Source organism: Molothrus ater, chromosome 8 (assembly GCF_012460135.2).
Source record: "Molothrus ater isolate BHLD 08-10-18 breed brown headed cowbird chromosome 8, BPBGC_Mater_1.1, whole genome shotgun sequence".
In the NCBI taxonomy this organism is placed as follows: domain Eukaryota; kingdom Metazoa; phylum Chordata; class Aves; order Passeriformes; family Icteridae; genus Molothrus; species Molothrus ater.
Window position 1 is genome coordinate 4510275 of NC_050485.2, and position 26473 is coordinate 4536747.

Here is a 26473-nt window from a genome sequence, read left to right on the forward strand (position 1 = left end):
TACATAAAATATGATATTTATATCAAGGTTTGGAGCTGGAACGCAGCACCTGCAGTGCAATTCTGTGTTCTGACAAACAGCTCAGTTTATAATCTCAGGGCTTTTTCTAATTTTTGTGCAGAGAGCTGGTACCACCTTAGGCTGATCAAATAGATCCTCATGGAAACACCTCTGGTTCTGAAGGGATGGGGGTGGTCAGGAATGAAAGGCTGGTGCACAGAAATTCACCTTGTTTTTTAATTTATTTTCTAAGGAAAAAAAAAAAGAAACCAAATATCAGAATCATGAAGTGGTTTGAGTGGGAAGGGACCTTAAAGATTCAAAATTCCACCCCTGCCATGTCAGGGACACCTTCCACCATCCCAGGCTGCTCCAAGCCCCAGTGTCCAGCCTGGCCTTGGGCACTGCCAGGGATCCAGGGGCAGCCCCAGCTGCTCTGGGAATTCTATTCCAGGGCTTTGCCACCCTGCCAGGGAACAATTCCTCATTCCCAATATCCCACCTAAATTTCCCCTCTGTCTGTTTGAAGCCATTACCCCTTGTCCTGGCGCTCCATCCTTTGTCTAAAATCTCTCTCCATCTTCCCTGTCGTCTTCTTCAGGCATTGGAAGGACACAATGAGGTCACCCCAAACCTTCCCTTCTCTTGGTTGAACAATCCCAATTCTCTCAGCCTTTTACTCTGTGCTTTTAAAATATTTTCATCAACCCAAAATCTCCCTCAGGGAAAAAGAGCCATTAGGAGAGAAGGTCCCTTCTGACCAAAACCTTTCTAGGAGTCTAAAAAAATCAAAATTTTACTGCTGCTCTTCTCCTCACAAAAAGGTCATAAATAACTGTTAATTTGTGTAGGGAAGTTACACTCAGATCCAACTTGATGACTCAAATGTAGTTAGTAAATAATCAAGTGGTTTAGAGTCTTAAAGACAGTTGTTGGTTTAGAAAATCACAGCTTTTGAGTTGTTCTTGATTTTCTCAACTGAGTCATAGCTCAGGAACTCAAAATGTTCTTGGGTTTTGTTTTTTTTTTCTTTTGAAGATGTTGTCTAAAGAGCAGAGACAGTATTCTTCCTGCAGAGTTAAAAAAAATATAAAAAAATAAAATATATTTAATGTTGGGCAAGCAGAGTGTGCCAGATGGAGGATTGGAGGCAGAGCAGCATTTTGGGGTTTCCAGGGGTTTGGGGCAAAGCAGCACTACAGAAGGTTTATAGTTACCTTTATATTTCCTTTTGCTGCAGTGAACATCTCCAAAAATTTTTTTCCAATGTCTTTTTTCCTCTGTGTTCCTTCAGAGCCTGAAAAAGAAAATTGCTGCCTTAAGGAATGCATAGGAAATAATAAATATTATTGCTATTTATTAGCTAAGAAAGCTGCTGGAGCACCATTCACATCAAAAGAATATGGTTTTAATTTATAATTTTTTTTAAGTAGCACAATTTGGAGGATTTATTTTCCTGTCTGAAGTGGGATGAGTGGAATGGGTGCTAATGGAAGAGATTTCAAGGGTCAGATCTGGTTCTTGCTTCCTGGAAAGAGCAAAACCCTGGGCTTGCACTTTGATTTTCCCATCTTGGAGGGTGTGAAACAGCCTGGCAGGGCTGAAGGCTCCAAACTCTTCCCTTTTCCCTCTTTTCATGATTTTTTGCAGGCAATTCCTGTGTTGTGCACAAGGAAAAAAGGAAACAGTGGAGGGGAAAAAAATTCCCATGTGATTTTTGTCCTGCAGCAATACCTTGCTGTCAATAATAACCATCAACTGTTAGATCCAAATGTTTTATCCTAGAATTTCAAGATGAGGATGTTTGTGTCAAAATGATGGTTTAGAACAAATGATTCTAGTTGGGGAAAAAAATGCATGCTCTGAAATAAATGTATTTTTAATGAGAGGAAACAAAAATCCCTGTACAAGAGTTCCAGTGAGGAAATCTCACATTTTCCCTGGGAAAATGCTTCCATCAAAATACTCCCCCCAGCTCTGTTCAAGTTTGTAAGCATTAAGTGGAACTGAAGAATGCAGCAGTGAATTTGAATTCTCTTAACTTCCTTTAAAAAAACCACCCAAACAAGTGAAGATGCCTGTGGGGGATGCAGGAGTAGGAATTAATTCATGGGATGTAGACAGGATTAATCCATGTCAGCAAACCCTCAGAGCAGGCTACAACAAGATGGAATTGAAGAGGGGAAAAGAACAAAAAAATGGGATATCAGCTTAAATGTATAGGTAAATTTACTACAGCACCTCGTGATGTGGCTCCTGTTCAAATCCCTTTTTGTACCTAGGATGGATTTGGGTTTGTGTGTCAGGCTTTGGAGCTCCATTTAAAATTCCTGTAATTTATCAATTTTAGAAAATTGAGGGGGTTTTCTGCACAGTAACCTGGAATTGGGATGCAGGGCCCACTCATTATGAGGCACCATTGTAATTAAATGTTCAGGCCTGTGCTTTATAAATAATCAAATGTTCTCTATTACAGCCGCATTAAAATAATTCCACCTCTAAAATACAGAATAATATCAGCTCATGCCTTGCATTTTGCTTTGCTGTAATTTAAACACAGAGGGACCAAAGGAAACAGCCTCAGGTTGCACCAGGGGAGGTTTAGGTTGGACATCAAGGAAAAAGTTGTCAAGCACTGGGACAGGCACCCGTGGCAGGGGTGGGATCAGCATTCCTGGAGGCATTTAAAATATGTGTGGAGGTGGCACTTGGGGACATGGGGCAGTGGTGGCCTTAAAACCCATCCAGTGCCACCCCTGCCATGGCAGGGACACCTCCCATTATCCCAAGGTGCTCCATTGTCCAACCTGGCCTTGGACCCTTCCAGGGATCCAGGGGCAGCCACAGCTGCTCTGGGAATTCCATCCCAGCCCCTCTCCACCCTCACAGGGAAGAATTTATTCCCAATATCCCATCTAAAATTCCCCTTTGTCAGTGTGAACCCATCGCCCTTGTCCTGTCCCTCCATTGCTTGTCCTCAGTCCCTTTCCAGCTCCCTTGGAGCCTCTTTGGGCACTGGATGGGGCTTAAGCAGTGATACCAACCTGGGAACAATGTAGGAATAGTCCTGATTTATTTATGGTTGCTGTTCTCCTCATCCTCCCTCCCTAAACACCCAGGTTTTCACAGGCTGAGTACATTCCTGTCCTGTATACGTTCCTATTTCTTCACAGCCATCACTCTGCCAGTCCCCTGCTTTGAATTTATTGATTATTAACATCAATTTTAAGTCTCAGAGTGGATCTTTTACCCATGTGCAGACTTGGCACAGGGGCTGTTTATACTGGTGATGCTCCTTTCAGTGGCAGCCTCTGATCTCACTTTGAGTTGCCTTGGCTGTTGACACAGAAGATCCACTGAAGCTTTTCATTCCCTGGTGCACTCCAGCAGATTCCTGCTGTCCCCACCTGTCCCTGTGCAGTGTCACTGTGACTTCAAAGAGAGGGCTGGAGCCAGCCTGGCCACTGGGACCCTGGAGAGCAGCTAGGCTGGCTGGGAATACCCACCCTGAGAGGGGTAACAATTAAGAGTAGTGAACTGTGTTACACAACTCAAATTTGGGTGTTAGTTCAGGTGAGGGCACAGCCTGAGCGTGGCTCTCGTGAGAGGCAGAGCTCCCGTGACAGCACCAGGATTGGTGTGAGGAGCTGGGGCTACCTTTGGGTTTGCCTCCCAGAAATGAGGTTTGGGGATGGTTTTGCCCTTAGGAGAGCCTGGTTTTTATTGCAAAGTCCATGTGGGGGAGAGCCAGGGTCCCTTTTTGCTGAACAGAGAGGGGTGAGGTTGTTTGTTTAGGAGTGCTCCCCTTAGGGCTTAATGTTAGGCAAAACATGTGACAACATGTGACAAAATGTGACAAAATGTCACATTGTTGGCAGTTATTCTGCCAACCTTCTCTTGGCATCCCCAACTTCCTTCTTCCTCCATGGTGGAAGAGTTGTGTTGATTCTCCAGCCTCCACTCGGGGATTGCAGGGATTTGTTTCCTCATTTTTTGTCTTTTTTTTTTGGTGGTTTTTTGTCACATTTAGTTAGGGTGAACCATGTTGTCACTGATCCTCCTGAAACCTTGGAGTGGCTGCCTAGAACAGAGGCTAGACAAGAGTGAGAGAATAAAAGCAGGTATTTATTAAAGGCCTTCAATAGATACACCTTGGGCAGTCAAGAGCCTCCAAGGGGCTACACGCAAGGTAACAATGGTCATGAGTTTTTCAGACAATTATAAGTTTGGTCCATTTACATATTGGGTTAATCCTCCACTTACAGCTTGAGGCAATGAAGTAATTTACCCCCAGTTTGCTTCCCCCCAATTCACTCTTTTTTGGGTTTTATAATTTTTAAGGCTGTAGGGTGTCCTTGGATCTCAGGCCTAGGGGGATTGAAGTAAAGCCCCTCCTAAAAAAAACCCTGGACCATCCAATCCATTTTTAAGAGTTGTCAGTGGAATTCAGAGCTGCCAGCTATGACCTTCTCTTGGCATCCCAAACTTCCTTCCTCCTACACATGGTAGGAGTTGTGTTGATTCTCCAGCCTCCACTTGAGGATTGCAGGGGTTTGTTTCCTCCTTTTTGTCTTTTTTTTTTGGTGTTTTTTTGTCACATTTAGTTAGGCTGAGCCATGTTGTCACTGATCCTCCTGAAACCTTGGAGTGGCTGCCTAGAACAGAGGCTAGACAAGAGTAAGAGAATAAAAGCAGGTATTTATTAAAGGCCTTCAATAGATACACCTTGGGCAGTCAAAAACCACCAAGGGGCTGCACCCAAAATGGCCAATGAATTTTTCAGACAGATATAACTTTGGTCCATTTACATATTGGGTTAATCCTCCACTTACAGCTTCAGGTAATGAGGTAATTTACCCCCAGTTTGCTTCCCCCCAATTCACTCTTTTTTGGGGTTTATCCTTTTTGAGGCTGTAGGGTGTCCTTGGATCTCAGGCCTAGGGGGATTGAAGTAAAGCCATTCCTAAAAAAAACCCTGGACCAGCCAATCCATTTTTGGAGAGTTGTCAATTCAGAGCTGCCAGCTATGACCTTCTCTTGGCATCCCCAACTTCCTTCCTCCTACACATGGTGGAAGAGTTGTGTTGATTCTCCAGCCTCCACTCGGGGATTGCAGGGGTTTGTTTCCTCCTTTTTGTCTTTTTTTTTTTTGGTGGTTTTTTCCTCTCTTCACTGAACTTTCAGCTCATTTCCTCTCCCCTGATGGGTCACTGCTTATTTCTGGACTTGTCTCTCTCCCAACAAGAGGGTTCCCTATGCAGAAAGTCTCAAGATTTCCATGTGGCCTCCAGAGGTTTTCTGGCTGGACCCTGTGAGGCTGCTCTGGAATTGCTCTTATCCATCAGGATTGCTTTGATCCTTTGATCTGGGCCCTGACTCCTCACTTTTCTTGCCTCAAACCCCAACTCTTCCTCTTTGCCTCCATGACCTGCCCCAATCCAGTCTTTCCACTGGTGATTTTGACATCCCACACCCATTATTGCACTCTGAAAAATATCCAGGGGGCTTCTTCCAGATGCTCCTGAGCCTGGGAGAAATTCCCAGTAAAGACCCACAGAGCTGCCCAGGCTTTGAGACCCCCTAGAAAGTGCTAGATTTGCTGTCAATAATTAAATTTCCGTTATTACTTTCTTTAAATTGAGGTTTGTCACCGAGGTGTCTGCAGGCTTTTGCTGTTTGGAGCAAGGTGTCAGTGATTCTCCAAGGAATCTCACCACAGGTTGTCCCAAATCCAACAGGAGGGATGGGAATTGTTGAGCTGTGTGCCTTGGACGGAACAGACATTTTCAGAGGTTTAGCTGTGTTTATATTCAATTAAAAAAAGGGAGAAGTTCATATAAAACTACTAAAGCTGTGGGCAGCCTTCATCTCAATTTAATCTTGGGTTTGTTCAGGCTGAAAAAGTGGTTTAGGGTTATGTGGCAGAACTTCTCTAAGGAAGCAATTTCACTCTGGCTGGTAAAGGGGCTGGCAGAGATTTAAATTCATCAACATTTTTTATATTTAATTTTTTTTCCCCCTCAGCCCCTGGCTTTGTAAAATCCAGTTCTTGATTCCTGAAGTCTAAGGCTGTAAATTACACATCCTTAAGGCACCTGCTAAATTCCATTATGTCCACAGTCAGGCTGGAATTAAATGGAAGGTTGGCAGTTGTAGAATCGAGACGAAACTGGAAGGTTTTAGGGTTTTATATAGACCATGATCTTATAAAGATGAAAATTGCTATTACAGGAGGTTACTCAGCATTTGTGCTAGGTGCTGGTTTATTTTCGCATCCCCTACTATAATTTTGGATATAAAATATTTTGGAACTTCACCCCTAAAAAATTTTGCTCAAATAGGACTTTTGCACTATTCTGGGGTGGAGATCAGGGAATAACAGGGAATATCAGAATCCTGGAATGGTTTGGGTTGGAAGGAGCATTAAGGATCACCCAGTTCCCCAGTTCTGGGACACCTTCCCCTGTCCCAGGCTGCTCCAAGCACCAATGTCCAGCCTGGCCTTGGGCACTGCCAGGGATGCAGGGGCAGCCCCAGCTGCTCTGGGCACCCTGTGCCAGGGCCTGCCCACCCTGCCAGGGAACGATTCCTTGGTTATAAATGAGATTCTGGTCCTGGATTCCATCTCAGGGAGAAAAAAATTAAAGGAAGTAAAATCAGGGAGAGAGAAAGGGATGTGAAGTTCCTGGGCAGGAAGTTCCTGGACAATCCTATAGACTGAAGGGACTCAGCTCTTCCATGGTACTGCAGCTCCTCTACACCCTTGTACAGTAAATTCAAATGACCCCCTGAGGCAGGAAATGATTGGCATCTGACTCCAAGGCTTTGGAATGCTGAACCCTCGCTTTATTAAAACTATTATTATATTACTTCATATTATACTATAACTATACTACATCATACTTACTTCTAACTCCTGAAAAACTTTATTAAAACTATTATTATAATACTTTATATTATACTATAACTATGCTACATCATACTTACTTCTAACTCCTGAAAAACTCGTGACCGTCTGCCGAAAGTCAGGACACAACTTTGCGTGATTGATCAAGGAAACAAAACAATCCTCAGCAGAATCCAACTACTAAACTCCTTCAGGTGAACAATCTTCCAACACATTCCACATGTGCAAAACAGCAGGGGCAGAGAATAGAGATAAGAATTGCTTTTCTCTAGAAAATTGTGAAGAGAAATGCGGCCACACCGTTGGCTGCAGCGTTGGGCAGGGGCATCTTCTCTGTGCTGAAAGGACTGGAATTAGGCAAGGTAAAACTTGCTGGGAATATTTGGGAGTTCAGTGGAGCAAAGGGAATGCATCAGGCAGTGAAGAGACTGGGAGATTTTGCACCCATGATGTCCAAGCTTTTAGGCAGAAGTTGCAGAGTAAATCTTGCATCAAACAACCAGGATGTGATCCCAGTTCCCCACTGCTGGTGAAGCCTTCCCAGGATTTTAGCATCCTGATCTTTAAGCCTTGGACACTTTGAAATGTCCTCCAGGGAACCTTGCAAAAGCAGATGGAATTTGAAAGCCAATATTGTTCTTTTCTGAAGCTGGGTATTCGCAACATCTCCTGTTTCCATGGGTTAGTGCAGTGCTTGTAAGGACGGCTCTGGCTGGGATTTTCTCTCCTGTCTTGCATCTGGAATTGGCATCTGAAATTCTCCCAGTGCTTTCTTCAGCCTTTTTAGGGTAAAGCTGCCTGAAGGAAAACTGAGGTGGCACAAAAAAGTGTTTGGTTCTTGTTCTTCACGGGACCTAGAACTGGGGCTGTGGTTTTTAGTCTGGGACATTTACAAATGAGTTGGATTTGCCAGAGGGAGTGAGGCAGTATGGGCAGGAAATACAGAAAAATCAGCTGAATACTGGCCAAAAAAGAGCTCTAAAGGTCCCTGCTCCAACTTCCTGCTCCAAGCGGGGATGTCCCAACTCCTGGAGCAAAGTCATCATTCCCTGGTCCAGCCTCATCTTAAAACTCTCCAAGGAAGGAGCATCACCTATTGCACTGCTCCAAGTTTTCCTGAAGTTTTCCATCATGTCCAAGCTAAATCTCCTAAATGACAACTTGGAGCTGCTTTAAAAAATTCCTGGGGGAATGAATCCCAAGAGAAGTAATTCAAGCTAAGGAATCTGGTATTTAACAGGGATTATTGCCACTGTTTGCTTCAAAAAGCTCTTGAGTCTGGTCTTTATTGTCAGGAATATGGGAATATATCTAATCTCCATGGATCTGCGGGTGTCCACAAGAGCACAGAATTTATAGGCATGGAGATATTATATTATATTATATTATATTATATTATATTATATTATATTATATTATATTATATTATATTATATTATATTATATTATATTATATTATATTATATTATATTATATTATATTATTCATATTTTTTTATATCTTTCATCAAATGTCCTTTCTGGACAGGCTCTCAGAGACTTGGAGAAATGATAAGTAAGAAATAATTTGGCAGTTTGGGAGAGATCCCTCTACCTGGGAAACCTGGAGATCTGAAACTCTTTGGAATGCTGGAAAAGTCAGAGCCTTTTGCACTGTTGTTTTATTGTCCTGCTGCTGAAAAAAAAAAGAAAAGAGGAAAAATGCAGATTTTAAACTTGCCCCCAGTGTCTGTCCTTGAGCAACATCAGATATTTTATGGATAAAGCTCCCTAAGCAGGACATCTCCAAAGAATGCAGGCTCATTTAGGAAATGTTTTATCAATTGGAATCTCTTGATGAAAGGCCTGTTATAAAGTATTGGAGTTAACCTTGTAGCCTTGTTTCTCCTTTTATGGCTACAGAAGATACTTTTCCCATGTGGAGATTCCAGATTAAGGATGGTGAGAGAGTGGAAGGGAATGATTTTAATTGTCAGGAGCTTTGAAGTCATAATGGGACAATGACCCTGTGTTCCTGCTGGAGCTCAGGAGAAGCACTGGATCACTTCTCAGTTTGGGGGATCCACGTTTTCCATCCAGGCCCAAGCTGTTACCAGTATCCAGGGCTTGGAGAGGGATGAGGTAGTGCATGGGAAAAGGGACTTGGATTTCTTTGAATCCCAGAACAGCTTGGGTTGGAAGGAGCATAAGAATCAGCTCATCCCACCGCTGCCATGGGCAGGGACACATTCTACCATCCCAGGCTGCTCCCAGCCCCAGTGTCCAGCCTGGCCTTGGGCACTGCCAGGGATCCAGGGCACCCTGTGCCAGGGCCTGCCCACCCTGCCAGGGAAGGAGTTGAAAAGGTGGGGTCAGTTTATCAGTGATCTTGGAGGTCTTCTTATTCCTCTTTGTGTTTGTCACTTCGCTTATTAAATAATATTAAAGCGCAGCTGCTGAGTTCTTCATGAAGAAAATGTGTCAAGGACCATTTCATGTGGCTCTGGCTGCTGAATTCTGTTGTTGCTGCACTTCTTTTATGAGGAAAATAATGTAAATCAATGGTTTCCTCTTTATCTGTGCCAGTTTCCTGGGCTTTTGGCATTTCCTGCGTTTTTGGCTTTGCCTGGCTTTGAATGATCTGATCAAGGCTGGCAGAGAAGTTCCTTATGCAGAGTAGGTCTGCAAGGCACCAGTTTCTAGAAGCCCTTCTGATTTGTTCAAGGTTTAATTGCTTTGTCCTTGAATGGGATCATTAACATTTAATATGTCTTAAAGATGCTCCTGTCGCCCACTGGCTGATAAAAGCAGCAATGGATGGGGTGTGGTAGGGTTTTATTTCACTTTAATGAAAAAGTGGCCATTTCGTGCCCCGGGGTTGTTTCACTTGGGGAATATAATTAATTACAGACTGGTGAGAGTCTGGTTCATTACAATAATTCTGAATAAATTGCACAAGTAATTGGGTTGAATCATTAATGGGTTTGGCAGGCAAGGAGGTTCTACCATCCCAGTGTCAGCATTGTATCACTCAGATTTGGGTTTATCTGTCACAGACTAAACTTAAGCCACAGTTTACCTACAAATACCAGTTTTAATTCCTATAGAATATTCCTCTAGCTGTGTTTGCTCTTCCCTGCCTTTCTGAGCTACTGGAAACACTGTTGTAAATGATAGCAATATCATTGAGGGTTTTCTGGGAGCAGTGGGAATGGAAAAACCCCTGGAAATGGTTTTACCATCAGCAGAGAGGGATTTCTGAGCATTGTTCCCACCTCAGCAGTGGGAAACACCAGTGGGACACAGTGGATCCCTGCAGGGATTAAAACTGTGCACGTGGCACTTGGGGGCAGGGTTTAGGGGAGGACTGGGCACTGTTGGGTGCATGGTTGGACTCAGGATCCTTTTCCAGCAATTCTGTGATTCCTTGCTCATCCTGATGCCAGCAGATCCAGCTATGGTGGGATGGATGCAGTTACAGGGGTTAAAAACAGATTCCATGCAGGATTTGGAAGCAAAGGGTTAGGGATGAGGTGCTCATCTCTTTCAGCCTTGAAAGTCAGCCACAATAAGGATTTCAGCTGGATATGGGAATGCCTGCAGTGCAAATCCTCACTGTGTTGTGGCAGCTCTTGGATTTAGTTGGAATTCCCTTCCCAGGCAGGTGGATTGCCCAAGGGATGGTACAAATTGAGTTTCTGTGCCCAGAGAAAAGGCAGAGCAAGGACTGTGAAGATGACAGCCCACAGGTACTGGAGAAGGCTCCAGGAGAGCTGAGAGCCCCTTCCAGGGCTTAAAGGAGAGCTGGAGAGGGACTGGGGACAAGGGATGGAGGGACAGGACACAGGGAATGGCTTCCCAGTGCCAGAGGGCAGGGATGGATGGGATATTGGGAATGAGGAATTGTTTCTACAGGGTGTCCAGAGCAGCTGGGGCTGCCCCTGGATCCCTGGCAGTGCCCAAGGCCAGGTTGGACAGGGCTTGGAGCAGCCTGGGACAGGGGAAGGTGTCCCTGCCCATGGCAGGGGTGGAAAGAGCTGATCCTTCATGCCCCTCCCAACACAAAGCATTCCATGGTTCTCTGACTTCCCAGTGTTCCCACCCCAGCACTGCCAATAACCCATCCCTCTGTTTGCCTGAAGGACTCAGAAAAGCTCAGTGGAATTAACAGAAGGTGGAATTTTTGTTTGGCTGAAATGGGATTTGTGAAATGGACCCTCCTGGCTGTGGGTAGATGTTTCAGAAAGGCTGTTTGGCATTTGGGAGTGTGGACACCTGGGTGGAAACTGAGCTGAGGGTGCCACTTTGCACAGGTGTGCAGGTAAACATCCCAAATCCATCTGGCACCTTCCCTTGGCACTCCAGCTTCTGGAAGTTCCCGTCCAAGTTTGGCTCCTGGCTCATCACCAGCAAAGAGAGAGCCACAGGGAATTGTGTTCCCTGGGGTTTGCTACCTGTGAGTTGTGGATCTGGAAAGTGCTGTTTGTCAGGAAAGAAATAGTTATTATTTTCTTTATATATTGTATATTTAGGGAATTTCAAACCCAAATGTCAATCCCTAAACTGTTTGGGCTGGGGAGGACCTTAAATCCCATCCATTCATACCCCTGCCATGGGCAGGGACACCTTCCACTATCCCAAGCTGCTCCAAGCCCTGTCCAGCCTCTCCTTGGACACTTAAACAGTGGAATCCTTCCTTGGATTCACATTTGGAATGTGAATACTCCAAGAAGACAGAAACTTTTAGATAAAACTTCACTTTGTCCTGAATGCACCCAAATTCCCCTTTTTTAGAAAGCTGATTGAGGAGGAATTTCATTCCCATGGACACGCTGACATCCCAAGGACACCCAGCGCTACTTGAAAGGCCCATGGGAATATTAATATCAGAACATTTATTAAGAAAATGTAATTCTTAATCTCCAGGTGACTTTCCCAGACTATTCCAGGGCTGTTTTTCAAAATCCAGGGCTATAATTCAGCCTCATGTCTGGGCTTTTTCCCCATAGATATTTTATTTAAGCTTTGTGCTTTATTTCTTCTTTTGACAGACATTTTATTTTATAAAATCCCTTTTATTCCATAATGAAATTTCCATAAGTTCTTGCCCATTTTAACACTGTGGAAGTGGTTTAGTGCAGACCCTCCCATGGAGGAGGAGCACTTTTGCTCCTGATTTTTAGTGCTGTGAGTCCTTCCTGTGCTGAATGGCCTCAGATTCAAACACTGTGTTGGAATTCATCCCAATTCGTTCTCAAATACCTGCTCACCTCATAAAAATGATAAAAGGAAGACAAGGTTTCTTGAAGGGTCATCATGGCTTGAAATGATGAGTGTAATAATTGCTGAGGGTTTTATTGTGCCTTCCCAGTGCTGAGTGCTGAATCTTCCACCTTCATATTTGGGTGGCCAGCAGCACCTGCCATATAAAACCCCTATAAAATCACATTAAAGGTGTCCTCAGAGCACTGAAATCCTGGGAGATGAGCCTGGGAATGGGGACCCATCCCTTTCCTCCTGGGAATCTGCTGGGTCACAACCCTAAATTGCTCTCCTAATGTTGCTGTTGTACTCCCAGTGCCAGGTTACCCCCATCAGGGCCAGGAATTAATTTTTTTCCATGCCAGTTGGTTTAGTTGGTTTTGGCACATAAAACTTGATTATTTCTTTCTTTTTTATTAAATCAAGAATAGGCAGGTGGTTGTTGCATCTCTCCCTGCTGCGACTATAGGCCAAGATGCAGGTGAAGTTATAGAAATGATTTTTTATTATTATTATTTAAATTTTATTTTGTTTATAGAAATAAAAGGTAATCAAAGCTTGAAAAAGACCTTTTTAAGTCTCCAGGCAGGCAAATCCCCCTTTTTAAAGGATAGAAGATCACGAAATTTGGGTACCACTCCTCAGAATACCCAATAAAGCTGATTCTTATCTCTCACCTGAAAGTCATGGTATAATCAGAAAATGCCCAATAAAATAGAAGTGAAGATAGAGATACTGGGCTTTGAGCTCTTATTGCTAAATTTAAGCTAATAATTGATTTTTCCCATTTTTTCACCTATCTGACATGTCTTGTCCTAAATGCTTTAAATCAGCCTCATTAAGAATATTGTAACAAGGTCAAGTGCACAGTGCTGGGAGGTGGGAAAATGCATTAAAAAACTCAAATAGCAGCAAATTAGGAACCTCTGGATCATCCTGTGGCATAATTTAAAACCCACCAGGGAAGACCTCATTTTTTATTTCTGAAAAGCCTCATTAAGAGCATTCTCAGCTGATCTCAGCACTCATCTCCTGAGGTCCCACAGGACGGGAGGTTTCTGCCAGGGACTCTCCCAGGCGGGTTCTGCAGGGCAGCCACCAAGGTCCAGGCACTGACCCACCTGCTCTGGGTGGTCCTTTGAGGCTCTCCAGATTCTTGAGCTAAGAAATGAGGTTTTTATCCTCATTTTTTAGGGAGGGAAACGGTGAACATCAGGAAACAACTGGATGTGGCTGTGTCCATGGGGTCACAGACTGGTTTGGGTTGGAAGGGACCTCAAAGCCCATCCAGGGACACCTTCCACTGTCCCAGGCTGCTCCAAGCCTCGTCAAAGATTGAGCTCGATGACTTTGGAGTTCTTCTCCAAATTTAATGAATTCTGTAGTCCATGTCTGCATCAATCACCTGGATCTGCCTGATTTCCATGGGGGAAATCCACCCCACACAGCCCAAAGTTTGGCTTCCCAACCTTTCATCTTCCTGAGAACCCAGCATCCATTTGCCATTGGCTTTCATGTTTAAAAATGTATCACTGGGATTAATAAACACAGCATGCTCTACTAAACTTTTATAGATTTTAATGTGAAACTAATAAAAGGTGCCGCTGGAAAAAGCTGCACTTGAAAAGCCATTTCATAAAAAATCTTGTAAAAATTCCATCAGGCATTAAAATCTCACTTCCTAAAAGGGAATGAAATACAACAGGAGGGATTTGACTCCAAGGTACCCCAGTTTGAGGACATGTAGCAAAAACCCCATGTGATTTAAGGTTCATGGGTATTGGGAAAACAAAACATTTCTTCGAGAACAACAATTCAGCTCGTTTAGCTTCAAAAATACTATTTTACTGGTTTTTTTACTCAATATAAGCCAAATGTACAACTCTTCAAATAGAAAATGTACCAGCTCCCTCTAATACTTTGTTTTATGCCTTGTGAGCATCTTGTTAGCACTCACCGACTGCTCCTAAAATATATTTTTACTCCCAGTGGCTCCAGCTGAAAGGTTTAAGCCCTGCCAAGGGTTGTACAACAAGATTTACGAAGAAAGAGGAGCTGTTTGTGATAATTGACTGGAATATTTATGAAGCTGAGGCCTCTGATCTTTCAAGGCTCTGTTGGTCAAGGAAATTCTGCTCTGTCTTTATGGCACTGAGGGTTCTAAAAGTAAAGAAAAACTCCCGGGAGCTGCTGCTGGGATTCCACCAGCCTGGAGCAAAGGAGGCTCAGGGGGGCCCTTGTGGCTCTGCACAACTCCCTGCCAGGAGGGGACAGCCAGGGGATGTCGGGCTCTGCTCCCAAGGAACAGGGACAGGACCAGGGGAAACGGCCTCAAATTGCACCAGAAGAGGTTTAGGCTGGATATTGGGAAAAAATTCCTTTACAGAAAGAGCTGTCAAACATTGGACTGACTGGCCAGGGCAGAGGTGGAGTCCCTATCCAAGGGACTGGGAGCAGTGGGAGCTATGGGAGAGGGTACTGGAGAAGGACTTCAAACAGTTTGGGCATGTAGGAAGGCAGAAAAAAGCAAAAAAAAATTGGGAATTGCCTCAAACATTTTTACATTTAGAGCAAGTTATGGCAGCCTATGGTAAAACCACGAGACAGAGGCTGAAGTGTAAACTTATCTCTTCTTAAATTGAGTTGTTGACAGCTTGTCAGAAGAAAAATTGTTGTAACTTCCCAATGTGGTGAAGTTGGCTGTAAATTCCAAGGAGGAAAACAGATCTGTGCATTTCATCCCTTAAATAACATCCTCATGTTTCCATTGGTGTGGTGGCATGTCACCCTGATTTTTTCAGTTTTTCTAAGCTTTCTGATGTTTACGTTCTTGTAACCAACTTTCTCACACACTTTGATGTAAATAACGAATTGTTTTGTGTTCTTTTATAGAGGAGGAAAATTTGGTAGGCTGTTGGTTTGTCATTGGAGAGGTGGCACTGTCACCCTCCCATCCCCTGTCATTTTTGGAAAACTATAAATGTTAGAGTCAGAAATTCAAAAACTCTCTTTTACCTTGTGTGTCCGCGCTGTGTTATTTCACGTCCTATAGTGATACTGGCACACCTGGGAACATTTAGGAACCTGGATTTTTGTTGCCACCTAATTCCACTGCAGGGCTAAGGAGCTGGAAAGGGCACACGAGGTCTCCTGCTGGAACTTTTGGCCCTTTTCCACAGCCAAGGATATCCTGAGGGCTCCCAAATCCTCTCCTCTTGGGTTTCCGCGGGCCCCTGCATCAGCTGTGCCCTTTGTGCAGGTGCCCTGGCATGGAGGGAGCTGGCACCTGCCAGGGGGTGGCACAGAGCTGGGGGCTGGAGGGGATCAGGAGTGCCCGGGGGGAATGAGGGAGCAGCCAGGGCCATGGAGCGCTCGGGGAGCGAGGGCAGCTCCACGGATGAGGAACACGGATTTTCGGGAAGCAGCTCCGAGGAGGAGGAGGAGGAAGGGGATGAAGGCCAGGGAGTGTCTGAGTCAGTGCTCTCCTCTCCTCCCTGGGGTCACAGGGGGTGGTGGGGCACTGCCAGGAATTAATTAATTAATTAATTAATTGTCAATATGTTCTGTTTTACACATTACAATTCTAATATCTGCTTAGTGCTGTGCTGTTGAAATAATTACTTGTATTTAATGCACTTGTAGTAATTAAACCACCTGTTTTTTTACCATTTTTTACCATTTTTACTATTTTTTACCTGTTTTTTTATCGTTTAATGCAGTATTTTCACTTGTCATTGCACTGGTAGTAGTTACTTTTGCCTTTAAAGCTGTGCATTTACTGGGAGTAACCTCTGCATTTAATATTTTGCACTGGTATAATTACTTGTTTCATGTATTTACTAGTAATTAGTTTTTCATTTAATGCTGTGCACTGGGAGTAATTACCTCTGGTTTTAATGCTCTGCATTTGTAGTAGTTACTGTTTCAGTTAATACCATGATTATTTGTTGCATTTAATGCCCTGCACTGGTAGTAACTTCTGTATTCAATATCTTGCACTTTTAGTGGTTACTTTTCCCTTCAATGCTGTGCATTTACCAGTAGTAACTTCTGGGTTTAATGCTTTGCACTTGCAGTAATTATTACATTTAGTGCTGTGCCCTTACAGTAATTACTCCTGCATTTGGTGCAGTTCACGTGTAGTAATTACTTCTTGCAATTAATGCCACGCACCTGTAGTAATTCCTTCTGCATTTAAAGCTGTGCACTTCCTAGTGGTTAATTTTCCACTGAATGCTGTGCACTGGTAGGAATTACTCTTGGACTTGTAGTAATTACTCGTTGCACTTAATAGCATGCACCTGCAATAGCAACTTCTGCACTGAACTCTGTGCACTTGTAGTAATTATTTGTTGTGTTTAATGCCACCTGCTTGGAACAGTTGCTCTCTCACTTAGTGCTGGGCACTTGCTGGTGGTTGCTCTTGCCTTTAATCCCCTCTTAGTAATTTCTTTCCCAATTAATGCCTTGCACTTGGAGCTTTTCATGCCATGCACTTCCAAGGTTTCATTGGCCTTTAATGCCAGGGATTTCTGTACCTGCCTGTGCTGCAGCTGCTGGCCAAAGTCACCTTCTAGAAAGGATGGGTTAATAGAAGTTAGCAGAAATTACAACAGTCCCTTGTGCATCTGAATACCTCATTTCCAATTTTATTGAAAATGTTGGAGCTGAGGCCACCAATTTGATTGTTTTCTCCTGGTCTGTAATCATCTAAGTATAAAGGAGTAAGCAAATCATGTCTGTGATCCATAAATTTACAGGGATAAATGTCTTTTTGTGGCATCTGGGATAATAGGACAAATGTGTTGAGTTTTAATGGGAATTAGTGGACACCAACAAGTTTGGATTCTCATTTTAATGGATCAATATATTGTCAAAAGCTGGCTACAGCAACTTAATGAGGAATTCAATATTATCCTTCCTTATCCTCTCTGTATTTACCCAAGTTTTAGGAGTTAATAGAGATAATTATCCACTTCTGTTCCACTACTTCTTTCTCATTGCTTTAAATTAGCACAATGTGATTTATCAGTGGGGTTAATTAGCACGAATACACACTTAATTCCAGTCCAAATAGACTCAGAGTCAGCATTACAGCACAGGCTGCAGTATTAATGTATTTCTGCTTGCTCTGCTCTAAAGGTATGAACATGAAGAAATTAAAGTTAATTAATGATGACCTCAAAGTGAGAGTGCATGTGCATCACCCTTTTTTAACCATATTCCTGCTTTAATACCTCCAGTCTTTAAATGGGAATTTCTATTTCTAACAGCACCTGTAAATCTGATTTTCTGCCTCAGTGGAAGCCTAGAGTGGTGTTCCAGCCTAAATGAATGAGGGTGTGCAAAAGAGGGGTGTAAGTGACTGTAATCCACTTAACCTTGGGACATGGAAAGGTTGGAGGAAATTGGGATAAAGTGAGCCCAGAAAATGCAGCACTGACTCTTAAACACTGGAACACCGAACCGACCTGATTAAAATGAATTAAATTGATTATTTTTATTAGTCTTTGAATGCTAGTCTTTTATTAGCCTAAATGGATGATGAAAACAGCAAGGAAAAGCTGTGAGAGCCAGAAATTTGTCCTCAAAGTGCTTGAAGAACCCTGTGTGCTGGAAATCAGAAGATTGTCATGGAAATAACTGGAGAAATGTGTTTTTTCTTGCAGGGAGGATGTCAGGACAGCCAACGTCATTGCAGCTGAAGCGGTCACCTGTCTGGTCATAGACAGAGAGTAAGTTCCTCCTTCTGCCTGGGGCTGAGGGAAACTCCCACTTAAACCTTTTCCAGAGCTTAATGAGAGCCTTGGATCATCTTCTCCAGAGTGGCTTCTTAATTTGGGATGATAAAGTCACAGATTTGATGAGTGGAGGGAAGGTGCCCCTAAGTCAGTGAGACAAAACTCAACAGTGACCATTACAAAACTCAATAGTGACTATTAGAAAACTCAACAGTGACCATTACAAAACTCAATAGTGACTATTAGAATCACAGAAAGTCCAAATTGAAATAAAGGAGAAGCTGGAATTACTGTGGAAATTCCACAGCATTTGCTCCTGGCACGTGTTGGAGCAAGGTGTATCCCAGTCCCGTGTGGGGATGGAGAGTCCTTGGGAGAAGGCCACAGCCCTGCTGGGAGCTCTGTCACTCAGAGGAGATGCAGGAGATCAGAAGAGTAAAATAATAATTTATACAGGAAGCTTGAGAGTATTAAGGGGGGTTAATCCAGAAAAAACTGTGCCTTGGATGCTCCAGTGCTGCAAATCCAGCTGCTCTCTGCAGTTACTGGGAATGGGATTAAAAAAATGACATAAAAGTGGAACATAATTCCTGGGCTGGTTTTCCTGTTGTGCAGCTCTGGCACAGACCAGAACAAGACATGGACACTCCCAAGATGATGGGAATCTTTCCATGGGAATGTGCTAAGGATCTGTGAAACCCACAGAGAGGGTGAACAGGTGTTGACTTTTCACTGCCTCCCCCCATGCAGGAGCCCCAAGAAACCTTCAGGAGGGAGCCAGAAACTGTGGAATAATGAGAAAAAAATGCTGATGTTGGAAAGGAAAATAAATCCATTGGATTTTTGAAGTATGTAGGACCCACCTGTGGGCTTGGAGCTTTTAGAGCAGTGTGGATTGTTGGGGTGTCTGGGCAGGAGCTGGATCCATGATCCCTGTGGATCTCTAGAAGTGATTCTGGAGCCCTTCTTGTGTTCTGGTGGGAGATGGGATTCTGTGCTCCTTTAGGGCTGATCTCCATCCCCTCAATCCTGCTGGAACACCAGTGGTTTGTGTTATCTCACAAGCCACCATTTCTGTAAATCCAGTGTTCTGTACAGGCTGAGCTGGGGAAAACCTTCAGAAATCCTGATAAGTTCTGATTTATGTTAATTATTAATTGCAAAACCCATGGTCTGTCCATTGAACACAGGTGGGAAACACCTGAGGGCTCCTTTCTCAACCTTGTAGGTAAAACCTGCACCCTCCCTTCTCATGCTGAGGCAGCAAAGAGAAGAAGAATTTGATTATTTAGCAAGATAATATTTTGATAATATTTTTGCTTTTAATAATTAGATAATTTAGCAATCATTAATTCAGGGAAATGAAAAGCAATGAATAATTTACACTTTTTTTTTACACTTTTGCAGCAGGTATTTTTGGTTTGCACTGTGAGAGTTAAAAACCCCAAATAATTCAAGTCACTCATTCCTGATAATTTCCCAAACTGTTCCTTTCCTTGTCTCCTGTGCCTTGTCCTCAGCATTCAGTGCCCTTGAAATAGTAAGGAAGTACAAGTTAAATTTAAACGGATGAAGCTGTGGTTAATCTACCTCAGAGATTCTATTAACATTGTGCAATTAGCAGAGTAACACTATTTTAAAAATTCTTATTTATAGGGCAAGAAAAGTGACCCTATTGATAGCCCTATTTATAGCTCAGAGCAGGCTGTCCTGTGTCCTGGCCAGGGCTGAATTTCATGTCCCAGCTCTTCCTAAGGCTGTTATTTTATAGGAATGACAACAGCAGGAGCATCATTTCATGTGGAGATAAACTCACAGGACTTGTGGCAATTTGGGAAATTGGCTGAGGAAAAAAGAACCAGTTTTTTATATCCAGACAGAGCAAATTTTTACATCTTTTGGGTTGTGGTGGTGGATGAGAACGTTGAGTGACACACGAGGTGGCAGTGGGAGCAGGGAGTGGGTGTTCCCTGCAGCTGGAATTTGTTCCATGCAGCAGGAGGGGTGACACAAGTCACTGAGGCTGCCAAATATTTTCCTTTTCCCAGACAAGCTCTTTGCCTAATCAGATGGAACCACTGAAGCAGCAATTTCCATGCTCTGTGGGTGTCCCCATCTGAAGCAGCTCAGCAAAACTGGTGCTGCAGTTTCAAAAAAACAAATGGTGGGAAAAGACCTTTTCCTTAACACATGGGATTCCTGGAGGATTCCAGCCTCACTGACCAGTATCACCCACTGGAATTATCTACAGCAGGGCAACTCTTCCCAATTCCTTGTGGAAGGCTTCCCAAGGCATCCAAAAATTGTTCCAGCTGCCACATCTCATTAACAAAGTCAATCACACCTCGGTGCCACAGGAAGTTATTCCTAAGGGAGGCATGAGCCTGGCTCTGGATTTGCCAATTTTTCCCAGCAATTTTAGGGCTGGTTTAGCTACTGCAGGGTTTGTAGTTTGGGGGTAAATAACAGGGGAAACTCATCACAGGGATGAGCCAGGAACTGTGGGCAGGTTGGGTTGGAGAAGGGAATTGCTGAATTTGGGTTGGAGAAGGGAATTGCTAAAGTTGGGTTTGGAAAGGGAATTGCTTAAGTTGGGTTGGCTCTGGATTTGCCAATTTTCCCAGCAATTTTAGGGCTGGTTTAGCTGCTGCAGTGTTTGTAGTTTAGGGGTGAATAATGTGGGAATCTTTCATCACAGGGATGAGCCAGGAGCTCTGGGCAAGTTGGGTTGGAGAAGGAAATTGCTTAAGCATGACAGGAGGGAATGCTTTGCCCAAAAGGATCTCTGGAATTTAAAAAATATGTATAAAATGGCTACAGGGCTGAAGCAGCAGGAGTGGGAAATACCGTGAGGGAAGTCAAACTGGAGCTCATGATGGGTCTTTAATTACCAGATGATGGTGGTGCTGCCTTGCTTTTTAATTTCCTTGTGAAAAGAGAGGGCTCTTCCAGCCTCAAAAACACCCCAAAGACTCCCAAAAAGTAGTACAGCTATTTTTGCCAATCTAGGAAGATGTGCTTTGCAAAGTGCATTTCCAGCATCCTTTTCTGGCATAGGAATGAGCAAAATCCTGATCTAACAGTGAAAACAACCTGCAGGAAGCATTTGTTGCATCCCATGGACTTTGTTCCCACTTGTCCTTGTCCTGAAAATATTTGTCACAAAAAGTATTGGCATTTTTTCCCGTCTTGCAGTTGTGTTTTCGAGTCCCTTCCTTTACTGGAATAATGAATTTCAGTGGGATTTGGTCCTTAATGCTCTTAATCCTTCCCTGTGAGGGTGGGGAGGCCCTGGCACAGATTCCCAGAGAAGCTGTGGATGCCTCTGGATCTCTGGAAGTGTCCAAGACCAGGCTGGATGGGGCTTGGAGCACCCTGGGATAGTGGAAGATGTCCCTGCCCATGGCACTGGATGGGCTTTAAGGTCCCTTCCAACTCAAACTTTTCTAGGAATTCTATGGTTCCCATTGGGAGCACCATCCATTTTGGTCCCCCAAGGAAGGAAGACGAAATATGTGTAGTCTACCTAGTGAGGTGTATTTGAAAGAAAGAACTTGGAATTCAGAAAGGAAACATTCCAAGGAATTTCCCATTATCATAAAAATTTCAACACAGAAGAGGAGGTACAGTAATCCAGTGGAGAAAAGGAAGTGAGAGGGTGACAAGGGTGAGGAAATGAGGTGGCAGCCCTGTCAGGGAGCACAGCAGGGCTCCATGCTCAAGCTCTCGGGTGAGTTGGGATTGATTTAGCCAATGTTCTTCCTGCCGTGGAGCACAGACCCAACCATGGGCTTAGGGAATTGGCTTGGAAACTTCAACAAACTCCACACAGCATTCATGTGAATTGTGACAAAAAAGGCCAGCTGGATATCTGATCATCTGAGGGAATTTGGGGAAGCCTTTGGGTACTTGAGGAGCCACGCAGCTCATTGCAGCCCCACCATTTCCTGCTGCTCAAACCTCCACTCTGGGAACACACATTCATATTTCACAGCACCTCTCAGATGGTTTTAAGGCATTTTTATTTCCAAGTGCTTTTTTTTAACATTTATTTACAATTCATGCACTTTCTGTCTTTAGGACTTGCCTTGACCCTACAAGATCAAGGCTGTTGTTAATGAAGTTTTTCCTGTAGTGGCACTGCAGGAATTCATCCTCTGGGAAAAAAGTTACTCTGGGAGCTGCTCAATGGTGCTGCCTCCAAATTGTTCTGAGCTTGGCCTTGTCAGAGCTCATCCTGGTGAATTTCCAGGCTCCTTGGAGGCGTTATTAGATTTGTTCCAGAAGTACAGTTGGGGAGAAGTTAACAAATACGTGCTGGATTTGACGGATTGGTCCTTTAGGAACTTGTCTGTAAAAGGTCTTCTGATAAAAATGGTGCAGACATTCCTTGAGCATCTGTTCTGTGGATCAGTTTGAATAAAGATGCACAGACAGACTTCACTTGTAGCCCCTTTGTATGGAGAGAAAACAGGAGGGAAAGGCTCCAAACTCATTCCTGACGTTTGGATCATCACTGGCACCCTCAGGTACAAGTTGGTGCCACTCTATAATTCTTTTTTTTTTTCCACCTACCTACCTCTTGAAACTGTGAAAGTGTTTGAAAGTGTTTGTGGCTGCTCCTGAACTGTCAGAATATTTACACTGAGGTTGATCCAGGTTCATCTTTTATTTATATGGGATTTTTTTCCCCTCGATATAATTTATTTATGGTGCCAACAACGTTTTCCTGGAGCTCGGAGATTTAGCAGCACTGTGGGTGTTGGGAGGACAAAATTGCCTCATGCAAATGGAGAGAGAGAGGAGCTGATGGATCAGAGCCAGAACAACTCAAAGCCCAGCTGCTGCTGACAGAGAGTTACAGAATTACCTGGAATTTACTCTAAATGCTGTTTTTCCAGATTCTTGTCTTCTTCAGCTGCACATATCAAGAGGATGCACGTTTTTTTAAGGAAACATTTTAAATATTTGAGCTATTTTCTGCTTTTCCACTTTGCATTTCCTATTTTTGTCTGTGTTTCAAAGCCTGGGTTTGATTTTTTTTTTCAGGGAGGGCTGTGAGGTGTCAACAAAGGGTATTGGTTCGGCCCTCCTGGCAAGGGAAATTAGAGAAAAATGAAATAAAAAAGTATTATCCTGGCATGACTGACCCCATATAAGCTGAGCCGAGCTCTTTCAGTGGAGATTTTAGGGTTTGCTGCTCTGCTGTTTCTCCCAGTCAGAGCAAAGTTTATCCATGGAGAAAATTGGTTATGAGGAGAGAATAGAAAAAACGAAGAGAAAAGGCCAGGGGGAGAAAGAAACCCGAGCAGTTTCTGATTGAATTCTGGGACTGAGCTGAGACTTCAGCAATGTTGAGATGGGCAATAAAAAAGGGACTCAAGTGAACTTTGATAGCTTGCCCAGTGCTAAATCTGGCTTAAAATTTTTAATAAAAATTAAGGGGTTTAGAGAAACTGTTCTTGCTCCTTTCAGTGACTTTTTTTTCTTTTTTGTTTCACTAGAATAGATCTATTTGCATTGCCAAAAAAAAAGGGTATTTTTAACCCTGCCACATTTTCGCAAGCCAATCAAGCCTAAATCACAATATAGTGCTTAGGTAATGTCTTATGGCCTTCCAGGATGGTGTTACTGTGTTAATTAATTGCCTAAACACCTGTTTGGGATGCAATAAGGCATTAACACCCCAGTCCTGCTTTTGTCTCACTGTCACTTTCCAAGGTTTGGCTTCATCCTGTGGCACATTCCCAGCAGCAGGAAGATAAAACCTGAGATGCTGAAGGAGCTGAGTTATTCCTGTTTTCACTGCTGAGCAAGGAATTTGGGGTTGAAAAGTTACTCCCATTATTAACACATCCTAATATTAAAAATATTAGTAATTACCAGATTGGTTAAAAACCACTAACATGAGTTTTTGTGAGAGCAAACGGTTTGTGCCTTCTCTTCCTCATAAATGAATTAATTAATTTGCTTGCAAAAATGATTTTCTTGATTGTATTATTTAAAATGTAATGAATTAAGTGGAGTGGAAGACTGGGGAAATTGGTGTGGGCAGAGGGCATTTCCTGAGCTGTAATTCCCAGCAGAGAATCCCAGGATGGGTCAGTTTGGAAGGGCCCACAGTGGGCACCTGGTGGCACCTCCCTGCTCCAGCAGGGCCAGAGCACAGGGTTGTGTGCACACAGCTCTGGAATAGCCCCAGGAAGGAGAATTCCACTGGAAAAGCCCTTCCAGCAGCTCCAGATCCAAACCAGCTCTCCCAGTTGTCACCTCCTGCCCCACAGTGATGGGGAAAATGCAGCTTTTTCCAACAGGATAATTGTGCCTCCCTTGGTTCTGCCCTAAGTGCTGTCTCCACACATCCATGGGGTGCATTCCATGGGGTCAGGCATCTCCTAAAGGACCCTCTCAGGACTGTCAGTTTGTCTGAGCCAGCCAGGGTCCCGTCATTCCTGTCCCAGGAACACTGAGTATCCCAGCTCACCCCATGCCTGGCAGGACATTGCATTTCCCCAGCTGCCCTGGCTTTTCCTCACCTGCTCAGTGCCATTCATTCTCTTTGATCCTACAAATCCTCCTTGAGAAAGGGCCATATTAAACATCCCCTTCTTATTCCTTATGTCAGAAATGTGGCTTTTTCTTTTATTTTTTTCAATGTTTCAGTTCATTTTTTGGTCAACTTGGAGCAATTCCTTTTCTTGAGCTCCGTGTTTCGTGCCTCAGGAGTGTCAGGAGCACAGAAGAATTGCAGGGTTTTCATTTGTGAGGCTGTGACATTAGGGCAGAGATCAGTCAAGAGACTCTGGTTTGCAGCAGTTCATCCTTTCAAATTCTTCTTCCTTGAAAAAAAGAAAACCTGTGTGGCACAGACCCAGACTGGGAATACTGGAATTGGATAGTAGAAAGTAGCTTTTCACCTGGAATATTTTTGTTTCAAGGCATTCACTGATTTCAGTTATTAATTTCTGGTTTTTCATGGAATCCCAGAATGGTTTGGGATGGAAGGGATAGTAAGGATCATCCAGTTCCACCCCTTGCCATGGGCAGGGACACCTTCCACTGCCCCAGGCTGCTCCAAGCCCCAAAGTCCAGCCTGGCCTTGGGCACTGCCAGGGATCCAGGGGCAGCCCCAGCTGCTCTGGGCATCCTGTGCCAGGGCCTGCCCACCCTGCCAGGGAACAATTCCTTCCCAATATCCTGAATTCCCTCTCTTTCAGTTTGAACCCCCTTTGGCGTGTTTTTGGGTTCTCTTTCTCTAAAGATGAGAAAGCTGGGATCCAGAGGTGAACATTTCACTTTGGAAGCAGAGGGATTTACAGGGTTCCTGGTTGGAGGACAGGGATGTGATTGTTGAGGTGCCCCCACCAGCCACATTTACTCTGAAACTTCTGCTGGAGGGTGAAAACCTTCAGCAGCCATTTCAGTGGGCTGGATAAATCATTTTGGATCTTCTTGGCATTGGTTTCTACATCTCCAGCATTTCTGAGATCTGGGCCTGCTGGGTCACCAGCATCAAGATCCAGCCCTGCTTGCTGCCAAAACGCCACACTGGATTTCTTGGCTCCCAGGTGGAATCTCTTCAGGTTCAGTGGTGGACCTGGTGGGACTGGATGATCTTCAGGGTATTTTCCAGCCTTGGTGTTTCTGTGATTTTCCTCTCAAAGTGTCCCTTTGTCTTTACAGCTCCTTCAAGCACCTGATCGGGGGCCTGGACGATGTCTCCAACAAAGCCTATGAGGATGCAGAAGCAAAAGCAAAGTAAGTGCTCAGCATCAGGTGAGGTCAAACTTCTGTTTTTTGATGGTACACCTCTGGAATTCCCAAAAAGCCCCTCCTTGTTCTCCATGCAATAGTACCAAAGAGCTTGAAAAGGAGAGATTCCTCCTGTGGATGGAGGAATTTTCTTCCTTGTGTCTCCCTTGTTCTCCCCATGAATATGGAGATGGGTTTCCTCTGGTCAGTGCCCAAAGCCAGGTGGTCCAAAGGTCCTGCTCAATCACAATATTTGAATCCAGAAACCCTCTTGAAATATTGAGGTGAGAAATATATTGTGATGCGAGAAACTCTAGATCTTGGAATTGTCGTTGAGGGAATTGTCGTTGAGGGAATTGTTGTTGAGGGAATTGTCGTTGAGGGAATTGTTGTTGAAGGCATTTCATTTCTTTAGAGAGCTCTGACCTTTCTCAAATACTTTCCAAAGTCAAACTTGTTCTGAGACAAAGGATGGGCAGTGGAATTTGTCATTTGAGGATAAAAACTAGAGCTGCCTTGATGTGAAGCAATATATTCATCTGAGGTCCACAATAAATATTCATCCCTTTCAGAAGGGAGCTGTAGAGTATTAGATTAAAATATTTTTAAAACCCCCACTTTTTATTAATTCTTGAGCTGCAATTTGATTTTAATCTGTAATCTTTGAGCTCTGATTCTATCCCAATGATTAAAGCTTTTCAAGAGGATCCTCTTCTTCTTTGGGAGATGCTCAGTATCAACCAAACACAATTGAAAGGCAGAAGTTTTGAAAAGAAAATTAAATTTGCTCTATACAAATTTTCTTTACTTTTCCCCCCCTCTCAATTATTTTG

General features: G+C 43.7%; 1 protein-coding gene across 3 annotated transcripts in view; it reads left to right on the plus strand.

Annotated features, from left to right (window-relative positions):
• The window catches only part of PRKG1 (protein kinase cGMP-dependent 1), a 412591-nt gene that overhangs the window by 328310 nt on the left and 57808 nt on the right, over positions 1-26473 (plus strand). For all 3 annotated transcript variants that reach the window (XM_036404675.1, XM_036404673.2, XM_054515613.1), the window contains 2 exons: positions 17817-17882; positions 25572-25646. In XM_036404675.1, coding sequence (XP_036260568.1) covers positions 17817-17882; positions 25572-25646 — 141 coding nt within the window. The remainder of the gene's footprint in view (positions 1-17816; positions 17883-25571; positions 25647-26473) is intronic.